Below are 18,578 nucleotides of genomic sequence, written 5' to 3'. Positions count from 1 at the left end.
CACCCTGGTTGACGCAGTTTAATGCACCAACAAAGTAGACTGACCCCGACTAGGTTGGAGGTCGAGGGTCGGGCCCACAAATAAGAAGACTATGCATGTTAAAAGGACAGTCAACCCGTCCAATAGTTGGAAATTGACATCCAGAGTAAAGCTCAGGTGGAAGAGGAATGCCGACCATAATGGAGTATGACTCCCGAATTGCATTAGAACTATGTGTATTTTGCAATTTCACGTGACCACTCCAAATGAATGTTTGTATTTAACACGTAGAGGTAATAAATAAATACACACTCGCACTGTGTTTTCAAGCATTCATTCTATGTGTCAATTGTACATGATATTAAGTAAACCAACTGTGTATCATCGGTGATGCGAGTCATCATTACTAAATTAAACTTCAACCCTCTCAACCAATCATAACCTAAATAAATAGAACTAAAAAAATTAAAATAATAGTGAATCTGATGCAATAATGACAATTCTGCTAAGAATGGTCGACAACATGTGTTTTTGTCGTTCAGCAAGCAGGATTCAGTGTCGACATGTTTGTGTCATCCATCAGAGAGGTTTGATATTTTGTGAAGGGTGTTGTCACAAATGTTGTTTTGTCGATGATTCATATGTGTTTTTATGTCGCTTTGTGACAATAATTGAAAAAGGTGTTTTTTAAATTATTTGTTTGGGTTAAAGTCTATAGAAACATGCAACTGTGAATATATAACATTTATAAAAGAATTATAAATGTGTAACATTTATAAAATATTTGTTTTAATAATAACAGTGAATCTGATGCAATAATGACACTGAATTGGAATTTCCCAGATCTCCAAAAATTCTTATCCAATTTTATTATAAATAAAAAATAAAAATTCAATTTTATTACAAATAAAAAATAAAAATCTCATGCTTATAGAAATTTAATAAAAACTAACGTGAATTCAATATCCCAAAATGACCATCCTTACCAGAAGAAAAAACAACCATAGCCTATTCATGATTCGTTAGCAATCCCAGGAATAAAAAATAGTTTGCCTTCATGTTTGAGGTTTATTTTAACTACGCCACTAATGGTCATAGATTTTAAATCAATAAGGATCCCTCAACGAGTCCAGATCCTTGTACTTATGAAGTATTCTGATATGGTTATTGATATTCCCTTTTCTTTCTAGAACTTTGGAAGGTCTACAGGGGAGGTTCTAATGTTTCCAAGGGACCACGATTGTTCTTCACTAGGAACACCATATTCAATCCCCATGATAAATGGTCGTCTAAATGGCGGTGCAGAAACCACACTCCTGTCCAAAGAACGAAGATAAGATAATTTGCATTTAATATCGAGCGAGCTGTAATTTGGGAATAAAATCGGCAGGCTAATAATAAAATTGAAGAGCAAATGAGTTTATGTATCTATATACCTGGATTATCAGCTTTGAATCTTATGGCAACCCACCCACTTATTGGAGAGATCACGGTGTCGCGCTGTAGAGGATCCACCAGGTTAAACTTAAGTGGGTCAGTTTTTGGGTTATAGTTCCCGAAACCTTGTCCCACCACGTAAAAATCGTAACCATGAAGAAGCATTGGATGGTTCTCTGCCACTAAGATGTTTTTTGTCTGATACACCAACTGTACTGTTGAGTTGTAGGTGACAACTCTCACTTTTGTTGCGAGATAAGGAGCCCAAAGTATTTTGGGAATATCGTCCCCTGTATAGTTGAATCTAAGGGGGAGGTTTTGATGGAAAATCCCTCATAAACACACCATTAAAACAAAAATAATAAGCTTGCAGCAGGGCCACGCTGGGCAGTACAAAGGACATGTTGTTCATGCTTGCAGTGAGCCTTGTTCCATTGGGGCCTTGACAGGTGTTTCCAACTTCACATGGAAGTAATCCCAATCCAACTGTGGCGATGAGGCTGTCATCTATGCCATGTGGAACGTCCACTGGCAACTCTTTGGAATTTAGGCTTCGCAGTGCTGTACTAAATCTTGTAACGACTGCGGTGTTGTTGGAATATTAATTCCAACTGCGTGCAGTGTTGGCGGACGCGGACAGTTGGACAGCGACGGCAGCACCGACTTTTGCCAAATCTGCCATCGGGCAGCAGCAAACCATCCAACAAAACCTCCGTGAGCTTATCGGACCACTTTTGGTCAGCAAGCAGTTTTCGTACAAATGGGCCCGATGCAATAAGATTTTGCCACGCATAAAATGTACCTTCTCCAAAACCACCATTCCATCGGGACATAACGTTCAGCAAGTAAGGGGCATCCGATATCATTCCGGACTGTCTGATCACAAGGGAGGTTGTCCGCCATCGATTAACCCAAGCTGCGTACAAGCCTACAGTTAATATTGCGTGGAGTAAAACAAACTTTTGTTTTGACCGCCGACTTATCAGTGAATTAATTTATGAAGTACCTTCGCCATGCTAAGAATTAAATGGCATTGGTAAATGGTTGGTGAAGATTTAATTTTAATACTTTGTATTTGGTCACGGGAGTATGGCTCAAAATAAAAAAAATATCATATTTTTTATTATGTATTGTGACCAATGCAGCGGCATGAAAAAAAGTTTTTCCCTTGAGTAAAAAAATGGAATGCGCAGCCATGCATGAAATTTTTTTGTTGAGGGGTTGTTTATTGCATATGTATTGGCAATGTAATGCACAGCAGTGCGAAGAAGAAAGAAAAAGAATGGGGCAACGTGAGAGAATATACACAAAGCAGTGTGTAAGGTTTTGTTGAGATGTAAGAAAACGCAGCAGCGTGATGATTTTTTTTTGTTGTTCGCTGGTGGGAAAGGAAAGGAATGCGCAGCAGCGCAAATCTCATAATTTTTGTTGGTGAAGATATGCAAGTAATGTGAAGCAAGTGAAGAACGCAACAGCCTGAGCAGAGTAAATGAAACCAGAAGACTTTTGCAGTAGTAAGAGTAAATTTTATTTTTTTCACACAGTAGTGAAGAAGAGTTCTGTAAATTTTGTTTTGTTGGGAGATTGAAATGCATTGAAATGCAGTGCGAATGTAATCAGGTTGTATGTAAGAAAATTGTTTTTTACAGCGGTAAATGTAAATGATATTTTTATACACAGTAGTGCAAAATCTCAGTAGGAGACAGAGTAATATTTTGTTGTTGAAATGTTTTCTTGGTGAATCCCTCTATTAAAGAGGAAGGTGCTTTTAAGCACAGTCTCTTGGTGAATCCCTCTGTCAAGAGGAAGATGCTTTTCAGCATATACTGGTGAATCCCTCTGGTTAAGAGGAAGATGCTCTTCAGCATAATCTCCTGGAGAATCCCTCTGTGTGAGGAAGATATTTTTGTAAAAGAAATCTCTGGTGAATCCCTCTGTGTGAGGAAGACTCTTTTGTTGTTTATGGAACTACATCTGAAGCAGTGTTGGTGAAATCCCTCTGTTAAGAGGAAGACCTTTTTTTTTGTAACAGGCAGTGATATTGATGAATGCAAAGTTTTTTTTGGGGTGTATAAGAACTCTGTTTCTCTGAGTCAAAAATAGCGTCCTTGTGTTAAAAGATCCTGTGGAGAAAAACAGAGCATTGTCTCCGTGTTCAGTTAGTTTGTTTTTGGGATTTTACCAGAAAAATCCCCAACAGTGGTATCAGAGCTTGTCCAGGACCTTTGAAGGTGTCAAAGAAGCTGAAGGAAAGTTTCTTTGCTGCAGCAGCTTCTCCAGCAGCGTGAAGACTCAGCAAAAGGATCCAGGTATTTCTCAAGTTTTTTTGTGTTGCTGTTGAAGAAACAGCCAGTGATTTTAAAAACACGGTCAAATATTTGAAGCATAGTTAAGAATGGCAAGGTCAAGGAAGGAAGTCTCCAATTCTCCTAAGGATGTGTCTCCCTCTACTACTAAAACAGAAGACAATCTATTTGAAAGCATTCTATTTGAGGCTCCAAGGTTCAATGGGAACTTTTATATATGGGAAATAAAAGTGAGGACTTTCTTAAAGTCTCAAGGGATTGAAATTTGGGAATCAGTGATTGATGATAGCAAGATGGATAGAGAATCCAAGGAGTACAATCCAAAAGCAGCAAAGACAATCTTGGATGGACTGCTTGATTCTGTAAAGAAGAATCTAGGAAAATATTCATTAGCAAAGGATATATGGGACAGACTTCATGACCTTCACGCAAAGGGAGCACTGACCATGACCATCAGTCAAGAAGGAAATTCTGAACCCATTATAGAAGCTGAAAATGAGAAGGTTGACCTCATCAAGCTTCAAGTACATCAAAGGGATGAAGAGCTTGCCAAGTTTAAGAAGGAACTTGATCAAAGCAAAAGGAAGCATCATGAAGAAGTCATATCCATGACAAATCAATTGAATAAAGCAAAGAAGCAGGAAGATGTCTTGTCAAGTCAACTTGAACAAAGGCACAAGAGAGTGAACAAACTTGTAGAAGAGATTGGACAGTACAAGGTAGAGGTCTCCTCCCTCAAATCTGAATTACAAGAAGCCAGGAAACAAGCACAAGAAGCTGAGAAGAAAATGGAGAGCAGTCAAGCAAAGAATGAGGAAATCTCCAAAATGAAGTCAGATATCATCTCCCTTAAAATAGTAGCAGCTGAAGCTACTCGTAGCAAGGAAGAAACTGAGGAACAACTTGCAAAGAAAAGTAATGAGTGTGAAAGATTGGAAGAAGATATTGTCCTCCTCACAGAAAAGGTTGAAGGGATGAACAAAATCATAAAGATCTCTCAAGCCTTGGATGACATGCTCAGCTATCGCAAATCTCCATCTGATAAATCAGGACTCGGGCATGTAGGTGAACCCTCAAACAAGAATGAAAATGCTTTAAGCAAAGGAGATGTGAAGAAGGTAGAAAGAAATGGTGATGCTCCTAGTTCCAGCAAAGGCAAGGAGAAAAATCAAGGCTATAATAGAAGAAATCCTACTCCAAGTAGAAAACCAGCTCCAAGAAGAAATGTTGATGATTTCAAAGAGGCAAGAGGCAATGGTTATCATCAAAGGATCTCAAGGCAGAAAGGCTTCAGAAGTACATCAAGAAAATCTCCATCTCTCAGGTACCAAAGTTCATTTTTTGGTTATTGTTATTCTTGCTCAAACTTTGGTCATATGGCAAAAGACTGTAGAGCATCTCATAGAGATAGATGTTATGGTCTCCGACAACCTCCAAGAAACAATTTTACAGGAAGAAATCATGAAATATTATTCATGGACAATGTAGAATGTTTCAAGTGTCATAACATTGGTCATATGGCACGTGATTGTAACTTAACATGGGCTCTCACACAAGCTAGACCCATGCAAAAGAAGAAAGTTACACAAGTATGGAGAAGGAAGGAAATACAGACCAAAAGTCCTTTGAGCTCCCCAGTCAATCTAAGTTTCTTTTGAGAAGACTGTGCCAAAAGGAGACAATGCATACACTTAGGGGGAGCCTGTAATTCTTGATCATTATTGCTAAAGCTATTAGTGAAAGGGTTCCTATAAAATGCTTGCTGAACCATATTAACAGTCATTCTTTGATGAAGATTTTTTTATAGGGGAGAGATATGAAATTAAATCTGGCATAAAAGCAGAGAAGAACAGGTTGCAGAATAGTTTGGAGATGCAAATATTGGAAATCTTGCCTAAGGCAGAGAGAAAGAGGATATTACATGATTGGAGTGCTTGAGCACAGCAGTGAAAGTGATGAAAGGAAAGCTAATATGAATAGGCAAAAAAGCTTTGAATTTTTATGAAGTGTTTGGGTATGTCTAAATGCCCAGCAGTTGAAATTAAAGGGGAGTGTTGGAATATTAATTCCAACTGCGTGCAATGTTGGCAGACGCGGACAGTTGGACAGCGACGGCAGCGCAGATATTTGCCGAATCCGCCATCATGCAATAGCAAACCATCCAACAAAACCGTCGTGAGCTTATCGGACCACTTTTGGTCAGCAAGCAGTTTTCGTACAAACGCGCTCGATGCAATAAGATTTTGCCACGTGTAAAATGTACCTTCTCCAAAACAACCATTCCATCGGGACGTAACGTTCAACAAGTAAGGGGCATCCGATATCGTTCTGGACCGTCCGATCACAAGGGAGGTTGTCCGTCATTGAGTAACCCAAGCTGCGTACAAGCCTGCAGTTAATATTGCGTGGAGTAGAACAAACTTTTGTTTTGACCGTCGACTTATCAGTGAATTAATTTATGAAGTACCTTCACCATTCTAAGAATTAAATGGCGTTCGTAAATGGTTGGTGAAGATTTAATTTTAATATTTTGTATTTGGTCACGGGAGTATGGCTCAAAATAAAAAAAATGTCATATTTTTTATTATGTATTGTGACCAATGCAGCGGCATGAAAAAAAAAAAATTCCCTTGAGTAAAAAAATGGAATGCGCAGCCATGCATGAAAATTTTTTGTTGAGGGGTTGTTCATTGAAAATGTATTGGCAATGAAACGCACAGCAGTGCGAAGAAGAAAGAAAAAGAACGGGGCAGCGTGAGAGAATATACACACAACAATGTGTAAGGTTTTGTTGCGATGTAAGAAAATGCAGCGTGATGATTTTTTGGTTGTTCGCTGGTGGGAAAGGAAAGGAATGCGCAGCAGCGCAAATCTCATAATTTTTGTTGGTGAAGATATGCGAAGCAAGTGAAGAAGGCAACATCTTGAGCAGAGTAAATGAAACCAGAAGACTTTTGCAGCACTAAGAGTAAATTTTATTTTTTTCACGCAGCAGTGAAAAAGAGTTATGTAAATTTTGTTTTGTTGGGAGATTGAAATGCATTGAAATGCAGTGCGAATGTAATCAGGTTGTATGTAAGAAAATTGTTTTTTAGAATGTAAATGAGATTTTTACACACAGCAGTGTAAATATTTTGTTGTTGAAATGTTTTCTTGGTGAATCCCTCTGTTAAAGAGGAAGGTGCTTTTAAGCACAGTCTATTTTTGAATCCCTCTGTCAAGAGGAAGATGCTTTTCAGCATATACTTGTGAATCCCTCTGGTTAAGACCTCTTCAGCATAATCTCTTGGAGAATCCCTCTGTGTGATGAAGATATTTTTGTAAAAGCAATCTCTGGTGAATCCCTCTGTGTGAGGAAGACTCTTTTGTTGTTTGTGGAACTGCATCTGAAGTAGTGTTGCAGTGTTGGTGAAATCCCTATGTTAAGAGGAAGACCTTTTTTTTGTAACAAGGAGTCATATTGATGAATGCAAAGTTTTTTTTTGGGGTGTAGAAAAACTATGTTTCTCTGAGTCAAAAACAACGTCCCTGTGTTAAAAGATCGTGTGGAGAAAAACAGAGCATTGTCTCTTTGTTTAGTTAGTTTGTTTTTGGGATTTTACCAGAAAAATCCCCAACAATTGTCATTGTAGTATGGAAGACTAGGTAAAATGGGGCGTGTATTTTTGTGTCCCACGTAATCAAAAATTGTTGTAGTTGTAGTGTTATCGAAACGGCCTGCTGCCTGATTGTTATAATCTCGGGCAGCCATATAGTATCTGCCCACTGGGTCGGCGGTGACAAGAACATGGCTAGTCTAACCGGGAGCAATGACGATTACATCTGTTTTGTATGGCTTGGTGTAGGAACCATCGACAGCCACAACTGTAAATTTGTGGCCTGCTATCTTGAAAAAGTGCGCACCATTGAGTGCAGCATTGACCATCCGTAGAAGATAAGTTTCTCCTTGTTTTACAAAAAACCGAAATGTTCCTGCATCAACAATATGTATAAGTCAATATTCAACAAACCGATTTATATAATTTCAATACCTGATGTACGAAAGGAAAGTATTAATACCTGCCCTAGAGCAGTTATACAGGTCTCCTGGCTGTCCATTTAGGGTATATGCATCCCACAAATTGGGCGCAACACCAGTGCGGAGTGCTTCGTCTATAACCGCGATAGGGTCAGCGTTCCACCATTCTCCTGTTCCATTACAGCATTGCTTTTAATCAATATTAGCCATTAAACATGCATTAATGATTTCTGTATTGAAGATCAAAGCAACTCATTACCTATTATAAGAGGAGTTTCCCCATGGGGTTTAGGAAAGGGATATGAGCTTTCTTTCTTAGGGTAGATTCCGAAAGCTCCATGCACAGTAGCTAGGAGCCATGACACATGAGCATGCCACCACAAAGTTCCTTCTTGATCAGTAATGTTGAATCTGGATCTGTAACGTCCACCTGGTTGAATGGGACATTGTGTAATATATCCAGGTCCATCAGCCCACCCTGTACGCAGCTGCCTCACTCCATGCCTGAACGATATAAGGACGAATCTTATAATCTATACCCATCAAATATATCTGTAAAGACCGCATCTATACGCATCAAATATATCTATAAACCGCAGCAGATAGACAACGCATATCCATTATACAGATTCGACTTAAATGTGAGTTGTTAAGTACTATTTCGTTTAAGATATATATCAATGTTTCATAAGCAATAAGCAATGTTCATGAATGAATCGTTCAGCGACGAGTAACAGCACTCGTCACTGGATGCATTACTGGTCTGCGTTTCTGGTAACGACGTCGAATATATATATGAGACCAAAATGTTGTAGCAAGCTGTTAGGAATAATTTATTGTGGAACGACAGCACAAGTGGCATTATCATTGATCGTGAGGAACTGTAGAGGCTTTCATTGTCTGAATTTTTAATCCAATCATGATACCTACTGACAAGAGGAAAATGTCGCAGCTCCATAGCTGGCATCTCCCGCGCAAACTATCTTTGTAGATATTGCTTACATGCTGTAACATCTCCCGCAACTTGTTCTGATAATCTTTTATACGTTTTGCTTAATATATATATATGTTGTAACATTTAATGCAACTTTTTCTGATATATTTATAGGTTTTGCTTGTAGTTGTGGCATCTCTCGAAATCACGTTTCCCGTCGTGGAATCTGTAACAAGTCAAGCATCGTCATTTTTTGGGGGGACAGGGCGACGTGTTTGAGGCGAACGTTTGCGTAAGGATAAATCCTTAAGGAGCTCAGACTCATGAAAGTAAAGAAATAGACTTTGATCTTTTAATAATAAAAACCAATATTTATACAAACAAACGTTAAAGCAACCAAAATTTATACAAACGAACGCTTAAGCACAGTCTTTATTGCATACAATTTTATTTATTTTTATTGTGCATTTTCGCGTGTGGAAGAGGGGTGGCGGAGTGCCAACATATTTGAGATGAACGTTTGCGTGCGGGGGAGAGGGGTCTGGGAGTGCCAATCATTGAGGGGTCATCTCTTATCTTTGAATTGTTTAATTGAAATTTTGTAATATTTTTTTATTTAAATGAAATCGCAGTGTTTTTTCATTAAAAAGGAGCTTTTCTTAACGCTTAAATCAATTTAGTGTATCGAAGATTCTTAAAGGTTAGTTTAGTGTATGGAAGATTCCTAAAGTTTAGGATTACATAAATTTCATAACAACAAAACCTATTAAAGTTTAAAACAAAATTAATTAAATATTATTAAAAAAATTAAAATTTTGATATAACATATAAAGATGATCGAAAATGCAGTCTATTGAGCTTTAAGGAAATTCCCGGTAAGGATTTTTCTAAATTTAAGTTATAGTTGTTAAACTTCAAAATTCTAGGTGTCTCTATAAAAAACACGATTCAAACATTGACTCTATAAAAATTTTTGAAATTTTTTACCTTGATTCCCACCACTTTTGATATCTAGACAATGTACTGAATCTATTTCCATTATAAAAAACACGATTCAAACATTGACTCTATAAAAAATTTTGAAATTTTTTACGTTGATTCCCACCACTTTTGATTATCTAGACAATTCCTACTTTGTCGGCAGACGACTCCATTTAAAATCAAATTGAAAAAAGTAGGTGGAGGCTACTGAAACCCACAGAAAAAAACTTTGAAATCATATAAAGAATAAAAAACGATAGTCGTACCATGAACGCTAACCACACGCAAACAAATTTTGGCTTTATTTATTTATTTTTAGTTTCATTTTCAAAGAATTTGCTGGAAAAGTCGCTGCTTCATTACAGAAATCCAATCACACACAAACTTCTGTCCGTCTAAAGTCTTTCTGGGAGCCAATTAAATGTAGTGTGCTATGATAAAAGTCGGTGTCATAATAAATTTATTACGGCAGAGCGGAGAACATTATAATATTCCAGGTGATCCAGTTGTTTTTTCGTAATAGGTTGAGACTTCGCACTAAACAAAGGATTAAAAAAATGATTACAAAATAATTTAATATGACATTAACAGAACTCACCACAATGATTCGCTGGCATTCAATGTGCTTGCTCACAATTTCACGGGGTTTAAAGAATTGCTGACATCCGCGTTTCTGGAGCTTTAAAAGGGTTTGACTTTAAAAGGATAAAGATAGATTTGGTTCGTTGCTGGATGCAATTTTCCAATATATGGCAATTCTTTTTAATTTAGATATCCTTTCAAATCCATACATAAATACATAATGCAATTCTTTTGATTTAAATTATGTTCCTGAAATATAAAGGGAGTCAACATCATAAAAACTAGTGAAACACCCTAAAATTCCAAGTCCAAGGCCTGAAAATATAAAAAGAAAATCCACAACCTAAAACAGTTAAAGTACGTTTCTATGAACAAACCATGTTCCTGAAATCACCCTTGTTACGCTAATCAAATGAAAGATCCTTCCATATCACAAATAAAAAGCAATTCACTCCACACTAGCGGAAAATAAGCAACTTTTGCCACCCTCACTGTGAACGAAAAAGAGCTTTATAACTTTGTTCAATCAACTCGTCCGTACTTTTCCACAATCTCTGCGAAACTTATTCTACAAGAATGCCGCTGTTTATTTGTCACAGGTTTTTATTCTTATATTTTTGGATCTAATTTGTTTAAAATTAAGTAGAAATTTTGTAGAATAGTAAGTTTAAGTTATGAATTTTCAATGAGTTTTTTAAAATAACAGTGGAAAATATAATTTAGATAAAAAAATCAAAATTTAATCCTTTGTATTTTTTATTCCAACCACGTTTAAAATAATTGAAAAATAGCTAATTTTATATTAAGTAATTTAATTGTTAATTTTATATAATTTTAATAAACTCTTCACTAATTTTTATATATAAATAAATTTTGTTTTAAATTAGAAGAATTTGTGGGTTGTGTAATTCAATAAATTTACCCTCCACTATTCACGACTCCCTACCTTGATTCCACACAACTGCCGTTTTACATCGAACGTATGATATAAAGCCCTTGTTCTGGCAGACTGTTAAATGGACATAAAGAATTCATTAATACACTTGAGCGGAATCTGACCCAGATGGAAATAAAACATTAGGTAGGATGGGATGCTGTGCCGAAATGATACCATCAACGTGATACGATATGCATGCAAGACTTCAAGAAGATCTTTAGAGCAGTCCAGCGCATGTGATATACTTCCAAGATACCAACTGACTTGATCGGATTTCATGCCAGAAATCCCGAAGATTTGTTGAATGTTATCCCATTGCCATCGTTAGATTTTGGGGATTTTGGGAATTGTTTTTGTGTGATTTTTTTGGGATTTTTTGGTATTGGAATTAGGTGAAGAAAAATGATGTGAAATTTTGATTTGTGTTATTTAAATTAGTTTTTTGATTGTATATATGGATTTAACACTTTCAAAAATCACAAGGCATTTGGATTGGACAAGAAGCTTGTGATTTCAATAAATTCTTACCAAATTTCAGAAAGATTAGACAATAAAAACTCACCAAAAAACCATTAAAAAATCACACTCTAACAATATCCAATATAAAATTAGAGGTACAAAACACCTGTTGTCAATCCAGCATTTGACTATACTCCCTCAACTGGTGAGCCTTTTAATAGCGGATTATTACACTCCTTATGACTATGTGATTCAGCGACATGTAGAACATGGTATTTGATAATGCCCGTGTATCTTTTACAACTTATTGACAGTCCGAATTTCTTGAATTTCTATGCCAGTCTTCCTTTAAGTAGCCAATTGATTATTTACCAGGATATTTTCATCCCTCGTAGTTGTTCAATCTATGTTGTGAGACAGTCTGAGTAACCTAGCTTTTGTAATATCGTAGCTCAGCGCAAAGGCTTCCCTTTGTTGGAGACGCAACCGAAGCACAAATTTAAAATATATGATCTGGATGTTGCTGTTTTGGTCCCCGTTCGATTCTCAGGAAAATTAATTAGTAGGCACATTCAACTTGGATCAACAGGCCGATTGAGGAGGTTTCATTGTTTACAAAGGAAGAGGATTGTCAGCTATTCTCATAAACCCCAGAATCACTCACGCAAGAGGCGACATCTTAAATCTCAGTGATTGACATGCATTATACACAGACAATAGCCAAGGTACTTCCTCCATCCAGTGGCAGCGTATGGTGCATTCATCGTTGTGTGTTCATACTTGTGTTGAATGTGTGGAATGATCCTTTAACTGGTGTGGAGCTCCTGCAAGTGGGTCATTTCTGCGTTGAACTGGTCGTCGTTGTTGTGCATATGTGCGAAGTATATTTTTTGGTCAGTCTTATTGAATACTAGAGATATCGTTGGCTCGAAACATAAGGTGAAATTGCAACAAAAAGTTTTTAAATGGCTAAAATTGAGACTTTATTAGAGTTATTAAGAACTCTAATAATGTCTACTCATGAAATCACAATTAAAACCAACAACAACACTCTCTCTGATATTCAGATATGTATGCAAGGTGTATATGAAAATATTGATTTTTTGCATCTTGGATCTCAGTTACAGCAAGCAGAGCTACAAGAGTGTAGACATCACTCTGAACTTGTCTTTTTTCAAAATAATTCACTGTTTGAATTTGAAATAAATACCCGCCAGTTTTCAGCAAGTGATCAATTTAGTGAACCTGAGGTTAGTTCACATCAAGTGCTTATTTCAAGAGAAGATTTGCATGCAGATGTAGAAATTCAACCCGCACTTCCCAAGTCCATTATCAGATCTTGGGAAGATCTTGTCTGGAACAACCACAAAACTGGTCTTGGATATGACAAGGAGGTGTCATTTCATAATCCAGACTACTCCAAGCCAATCAAATTTCAAAGTGTTGGATTTCTTCAGGACGGTTCACATACACTTGTTCTAGATCCCGCTCTTCCACAACCGCATATTATTAAATTCCAACACTGTGATAGAGTTAGCCATGTGAAAGATCATTGTTTTGATCTTCACCCATGCAACGATTGTGGTCAGCACACTCATTCTTCAAATAGATGCTTCAAAATCAAGCCTCCTACAAGAACAAATATTCACCTTCAATTGATCACTTCTTGGCACTGGGCTTCAATAGCAAGGAAGATTTTCGCTTATATCATAAAATTTGTTCATGTGTAATGAAAAGTCTTATAGTTGATTTTCCTTAATCTTCTCACATTGTATCTAACACGGGGGAATTGATGGTCATATACAAGCTTCAAAGAGAAATCAAGCGAGCTTGAGCCATAACCTGAACTTGTTTCCTGAGCCTATAGCCAGAGACAACCATACCTAGATTCATATTTGTAGTCAAAGATAGAGAAGCTCATAAGCATGCCTTTGGTTGGTGGTCTTCCTTAAACCATCAGAGGTTGTAGACCTCCATTCTTCCAGGTTGAAGGTCTCCCTCTTCAAATCATTAAGGAGCACTTCCTCTGGATTTGGAAGAGTTCCAGGAATCACACTAAGCATTCCTTTGGTTCGTGGCCTTCCTTAAACCACCACAGGTTGCAAAACTTCCTTCATCTTCTCACCTTGTATCTGACCGGGGGGATTGTTGGTCATATAGAAGCTTCAAAGATAAATCAAATGAGCCTGAGCCAGAACCTGAACCTGCTGCCTGAGCCTACAGCCAGAGACAACCATACCAAGATTCAGATTTGTAATCAAAGATAGAAAATCCCATAGGCATGAATTTGGTTGGTGGTATTCCTTAATCCAACCCAAGTTGTAAACCTCCATTCTTCCAGGTTAAAAGTCTCCCTCTTCAAAGAATAAAGGAGCACTTCCTCTAGATTTGGAAGTGTTACAGGAATTGCACTAAGTGTTCTGGTTGGTGGCCTTCCTTAAACCACCGGAAGTTGTAGATCTCGTTTTTCCAAGTTCAAAGTATCCCTCTTCAAAACATTAAGGAGCACTTTCGCTAGCAGTAGACATCAGCTTGTTGCCAATTTGGAAGTGTTCTAGGAACTACACTAAGCATTCCAGTGTTGGTGGTCGTCCTTGAATCACCATTGGTTGATACCTCGATTTCTCCAGCCTTATGTCATCATCTCAAAGAGGACATTCAACGTACTACTTTCATGCATTGTGGTATTAGAGTTCTCTTCTTAGACTCATATATACACCTTCGGATTAAGTGGGAAATGTTGGACACTTAATCCACTAATCGTTGGTGTGAAATGTGAATAGTCATCATAGTCCAAGAGACCACTTGGTATGTGAAGACCAATGGTCACAAGAATTTAATATAAATGTACATCTTTGTTAATAAAATTGCATTCACATTTGTCCTATTTGGTTGTCCACTATTCTTGTGTGTTTAACAATTACCACATTTGAACAAAGCCTACATTGTAGATACTCTTTTAGGATAAATAGAGTTACAAAAACAAAGAATTCATTGGGGGTGATTGAGAGAGATGTAATCATAACAGTGGGCAAGGTATAAGTGTTAGTTTTGAATTTTATGTGTATAGAACGTTGATTTTGATTGTATTAACCTTCAATTAACCATCTTTTTTAAAGATCGTTGTCTCATAGCTAATATTCTTTTGACCAATCCATTTTACAAAATCACAAAGTTTTTTGAAGTAGAGCAGTCATAATGTAAAATTATTATGTTTTTGGATTGAAACATTTCCATATTTGTATTTAACTTGGTAAAACCAAGTATCTTGTAGAGTCACAAAAATGTCTAAGTTGGAAAATCCAGATGTTAGTTATAATGGCTTTAGGCTCCTTGCAAAAATGTCCAACCATATACCTATGCACCATGCATTTAAGGTAGTGGTATTTGAAACACAATATATTATATTTATATAATGAATTAAAATTAAGATTAAAATCAGTTTCAATAACAACATATAGCATAATGTTCTAAAAAAATGAAAGTTCTATTATTTTTTTTAAATTTCTCAGTTTTCCATTTAAACAAAGGTACTAAATGCATTATTGAAAACTCTAGATTATGTGAAATTTCTCAATTGCATATCTAAAACCTGCATTGTTTAAATTAAATTGACATGGTCATAATAGACTAGTTGGCGAGAAAAAAAAATTGGCCTTCAAGGGATTTTTCTCTGCCAATAATCTCAATAATTAATACAATCTCATGGAGGCAGCGAAATCGATGCGAAGATGCCATAATCAGGGTCGACTCTACTAACATATTTCTAGGAAATAAACCTATAGAACCAAACCTTGATGTGGCATTGTGTCAACGAATACTTATTAAAAAACATTAATTTTTAAAAGTATTGTATATATATTATTATGAAATTATAAATTAATAATGAGCATTTACAAAAAAAAAAACATTAATTAAAACTTATCGCGATAAGTTTCGGAAAGAAAGAAAATGCAATCCACATATTAATTATTTATATTATTAAAATAAATTAAAACATAACATTTTAATTAATATATAAAATAAATAAAACATAATGTTTTGGTTTCACTAGTTAAAAACAATTTCTTGGTGATTGTTTTGGTTTTCCCCTAACCACAAAGTTGTTTATATGCTACTTTAACAATTTATATTTCATCATTTAAATCTTGTTCCATATTTAAGGCTGATATTTCTTTATCTACTCCAATAGTGGCAAAAGCCACATTTTGAGGGAAGGGTGGTAGTATAAACTTTAGTTAACTCATGATGTCACTATTTTCAATATTCCATTAGGAATAGAATGGAATATTTGGTTGCAATATTCAATTGATTAAGTAAAATTCATTTTAATATTTGACATTTCCACAATTAATAATTTATTTATTTATTTATTTATTTTTATTTTTTTATCTTCACCAAACTTCTTGATAAATTGCTTTTCAAAAATATCTCAACTAGCAAAAGAACCACCATAACATTTGTTGAATCTCTTTAATCTACAAGACAATTATGAACACTTTGATTTCAAATTTCCAAAGTCAAGAGAAATCAAGTCTGCACAACATTAAATTCTTATCATTTCCTAAGGGAAACTCATCTTCTTTAGGGGCAAAGAGAAGGTATGGAAACTAGTCAGTGGTTTAATGGGTGGATGCTATGTTGCTCTTAGGAATCCTACAACAAATTCCCATAACCTTTAAAGTAAATTACACATAGGTTCATTTCCATTCCTCTGGATTGTATCAAATTCACTATAAATTTCTTCATAACCATAATTTTTCTTGAGCAATGACAAATAGTTCCATGAATTATTTCCAATTATGAGCTGATTTGGCTAGTAATGTGCTATGTTTCTATTGTGCGGGTAGTCGATTGACATATTCTGATTTCCTAAACAATTTTTAAAAGTTAATATCTAACATTAGAATTAATTAAGATGCCTAAATGAAAATATTGTCTTGTCTTTAATTGATGGGTCAAATGAGCTTGGCCAATAGCATGTGTTACGCTTACTGAAAACATACAATTAAATCGGAATGTAGCTTTGTAGCCATTATTGAGTTGGGGCTTTACTAACTATGGTTGGGGTCAACCATTTATGGTTTTCAAAACTAAATAATTAAATGTAGTTAATCTAAGACACAAATTCATTTGTCCATATCTGACTAAAGGAAAAGGAAAACCTAGAACCATACCTATTCCTATCATTGACCCATTGATTTAGATTCTTAAGAGTAAATACAAGAATATCAGTAGCTAACAAAAAACCTAGAATAATATAGCATTGAAAAAACCATCCATAGACCTATTTTCACATATTTTGACAAACATTTTTAGATGATCTCTCAACACATGCAACATATACAACAAATAATGGATCTCCATGTTAAATTGCTTATAGTTTCAGGGATAACATAAATTGTTTAACTCACTCCTCACCAGTGACGAGTTCATCTAGCCTAAATTGAAAAATAGGGAAAATATATGACGTATCTTTGTACTTACAGATGTCTAGAAAAACTATACAAACTATTGTTGATGAACAATAATCTTGATTTGATGGAAAATATAATAGTGAAGGTGGTGGGATGAGGGTTTCATTCAAACATAATATTTAAGAGAAAATATTATGTGTGTTTGAATATCACTGGAATCTGGTTCCAACTAGCCACACAAGATGCTTCTAAAGAAACTGTTAAACTAAAAGTACAATGAAAATTTCTTTGGTTTCATATTCACCATCAAATAAGAACATAAACAACAAACAATTCATAATCTTTGTGTGAAAATAAAAATAAGCTGCAACATATCTTAGGAAATGTTAACAGGATATCATAATATTCAATCAGAGTTCAATATGAATAATTTTAGAAAATGAATACCACATGCATCTATTAAATAATTAAAATGATGAGAATACTTCAGACACATAACTCATAAACAAATTTAATGATGAATTTTGTCTTCGGAAAATAGTAGCCTAAAAAATTAATTATAGATTACAAACCTTCAGTTCCACAAATCATCGAATCTTACATCAATGTAAGAGACCATATAAATGATAAAATAATTACAAAATCTTCAAGATTTTCTTTTGATCCAGGAGGATTATGTTGATTCAATTGTATAGGTGTTCAAGTGTCGTCATCAGTGTTCAGTATCATCGTCACTTTAGTTCAGCTTCGAAAGATCGACAAAGTTGGTTAGGGATTAGGTTGTTCAGGTAATGTTCATAGTTTTCATGGCGTTCAGTTGATATGGGTTGTACCTGGCTGTCGAATTGAGTTCATCGACAATTCCGATAGGAATGGTCGATGACATTTGTTTTTGTCGTTTGACAAGAAGGATTTCGTGTCGACATGGTTGTGTCGTCCATCGTAGAGGTTTGGTATTTCATCAAGGGTGTCGTCACAAACATTGTTTTGTCCACGATTCATATATGGTTTTATGTCGCTTTGTAAAAATAATTGAAAAATATGTTTTTACACCTAATATAAATCTAAAACCCTAAAACTACATTTAAACCATGCTACAAACCTATCACCTAATTCCTAACCTATCACAACACCAAAAACTATGTGTTAATACAATTCCTAAGTCTAAAAGCCTAACTGTAAACTCAAGTTCTATAACATCAAAACCTCACCATATAGCTCTCGGCCTAAATCACATTGTAAAACATTACAAATAAACCATAAAACTATCTGAACTGTGCAGTCAACATAGACCGTATCGGAAGGTGATGTGAACAACGGATAGATAAGCCGTTGGGGTTAACATGACTCCCAGGTCCTAACCGTCAGGCTGGAGACCGCATCGGAATCGGTAGCATGTCAACAACTGCGTAAGTGGTGGAGGTTATCACTGTGGCAGGCAGGATAACTGGGCAGAGAGTGCATCAGAAGCGGTCACATTTAACAGTCATAACTCTCTGTTAGTGGAACCGTTGGAGAGGTGTCCGCC

At 35.8% G+C, this 18,578-nt stretch overlaps 1 protein-coding gene across 1 annotated transcript; it reads right to left on the bottom strand.

Moving 5' to 3' along the window:
* Window positions 1-1,182: 1,182 nt before the first annotated feature.
* LOC149164976 (laccase-12-like) lies at window positions 1,183-13,966 on the bottom strand. The gene is made up of 9 exons (XM_089429670.1): window positions 13,961-13,966; window positions 13,759-13,850; window positions 8,000-8,244; window positions 7,782-7,910; window positions 7,524-7,694; window positions 2,081-2,344; window positions 1,762-1,998; window positions 1,416-1,541; window positions 1,183-1,295 (listed from the first exon to the last, which is right to left on the bottom strand). Exons 1-9 carry the CDS (start codon window positions 13,964-13,966, stop codon window positions 1,183-1,185), a joined length of 1,383 nt encoding a protein of 460 aa, XP_089285796.1.
* Window positions 13,967-18,578: the final 4,612 nt, after the last annotated feature.

Source organism: Pinus tabuliformis, chromosome 5_1, assembly GCF_031772625.1.
Source record: "Pinus tabuliformis cultivar Carrire ecotype Pingquan chromosome 5_1, CPIR1, whole genome shotgun sequence".
Lineage (NCBI taxonomy): Eukaryota > Viridiplantae > Streptophyta > Pinopsida > Pinales > Pinaceae > Pinus > Pinus tabuliformis.
This window is presented reverse-complemented; position numbering and strand designations above follow the sequence as displayed.

Coding starts and splice junctions, on each gene's coding strand:
- LOC149164976 (XM_089429670.1), bottom strand. Junction 7,911..7,999: donor GGAAACTCCTCTTATAATAG/GTAATGAGTTGC, acceptor GTAATGGAACAG/GAGAATGGTGGAACGCTGAC. Junction 2,345..7,523: donor TGTAATCGTCATTGCTCCCG/GTTAGACTAGCC, acceptor TATTAACTGTAG/GCTTGTACGCAGCTTGGGTT.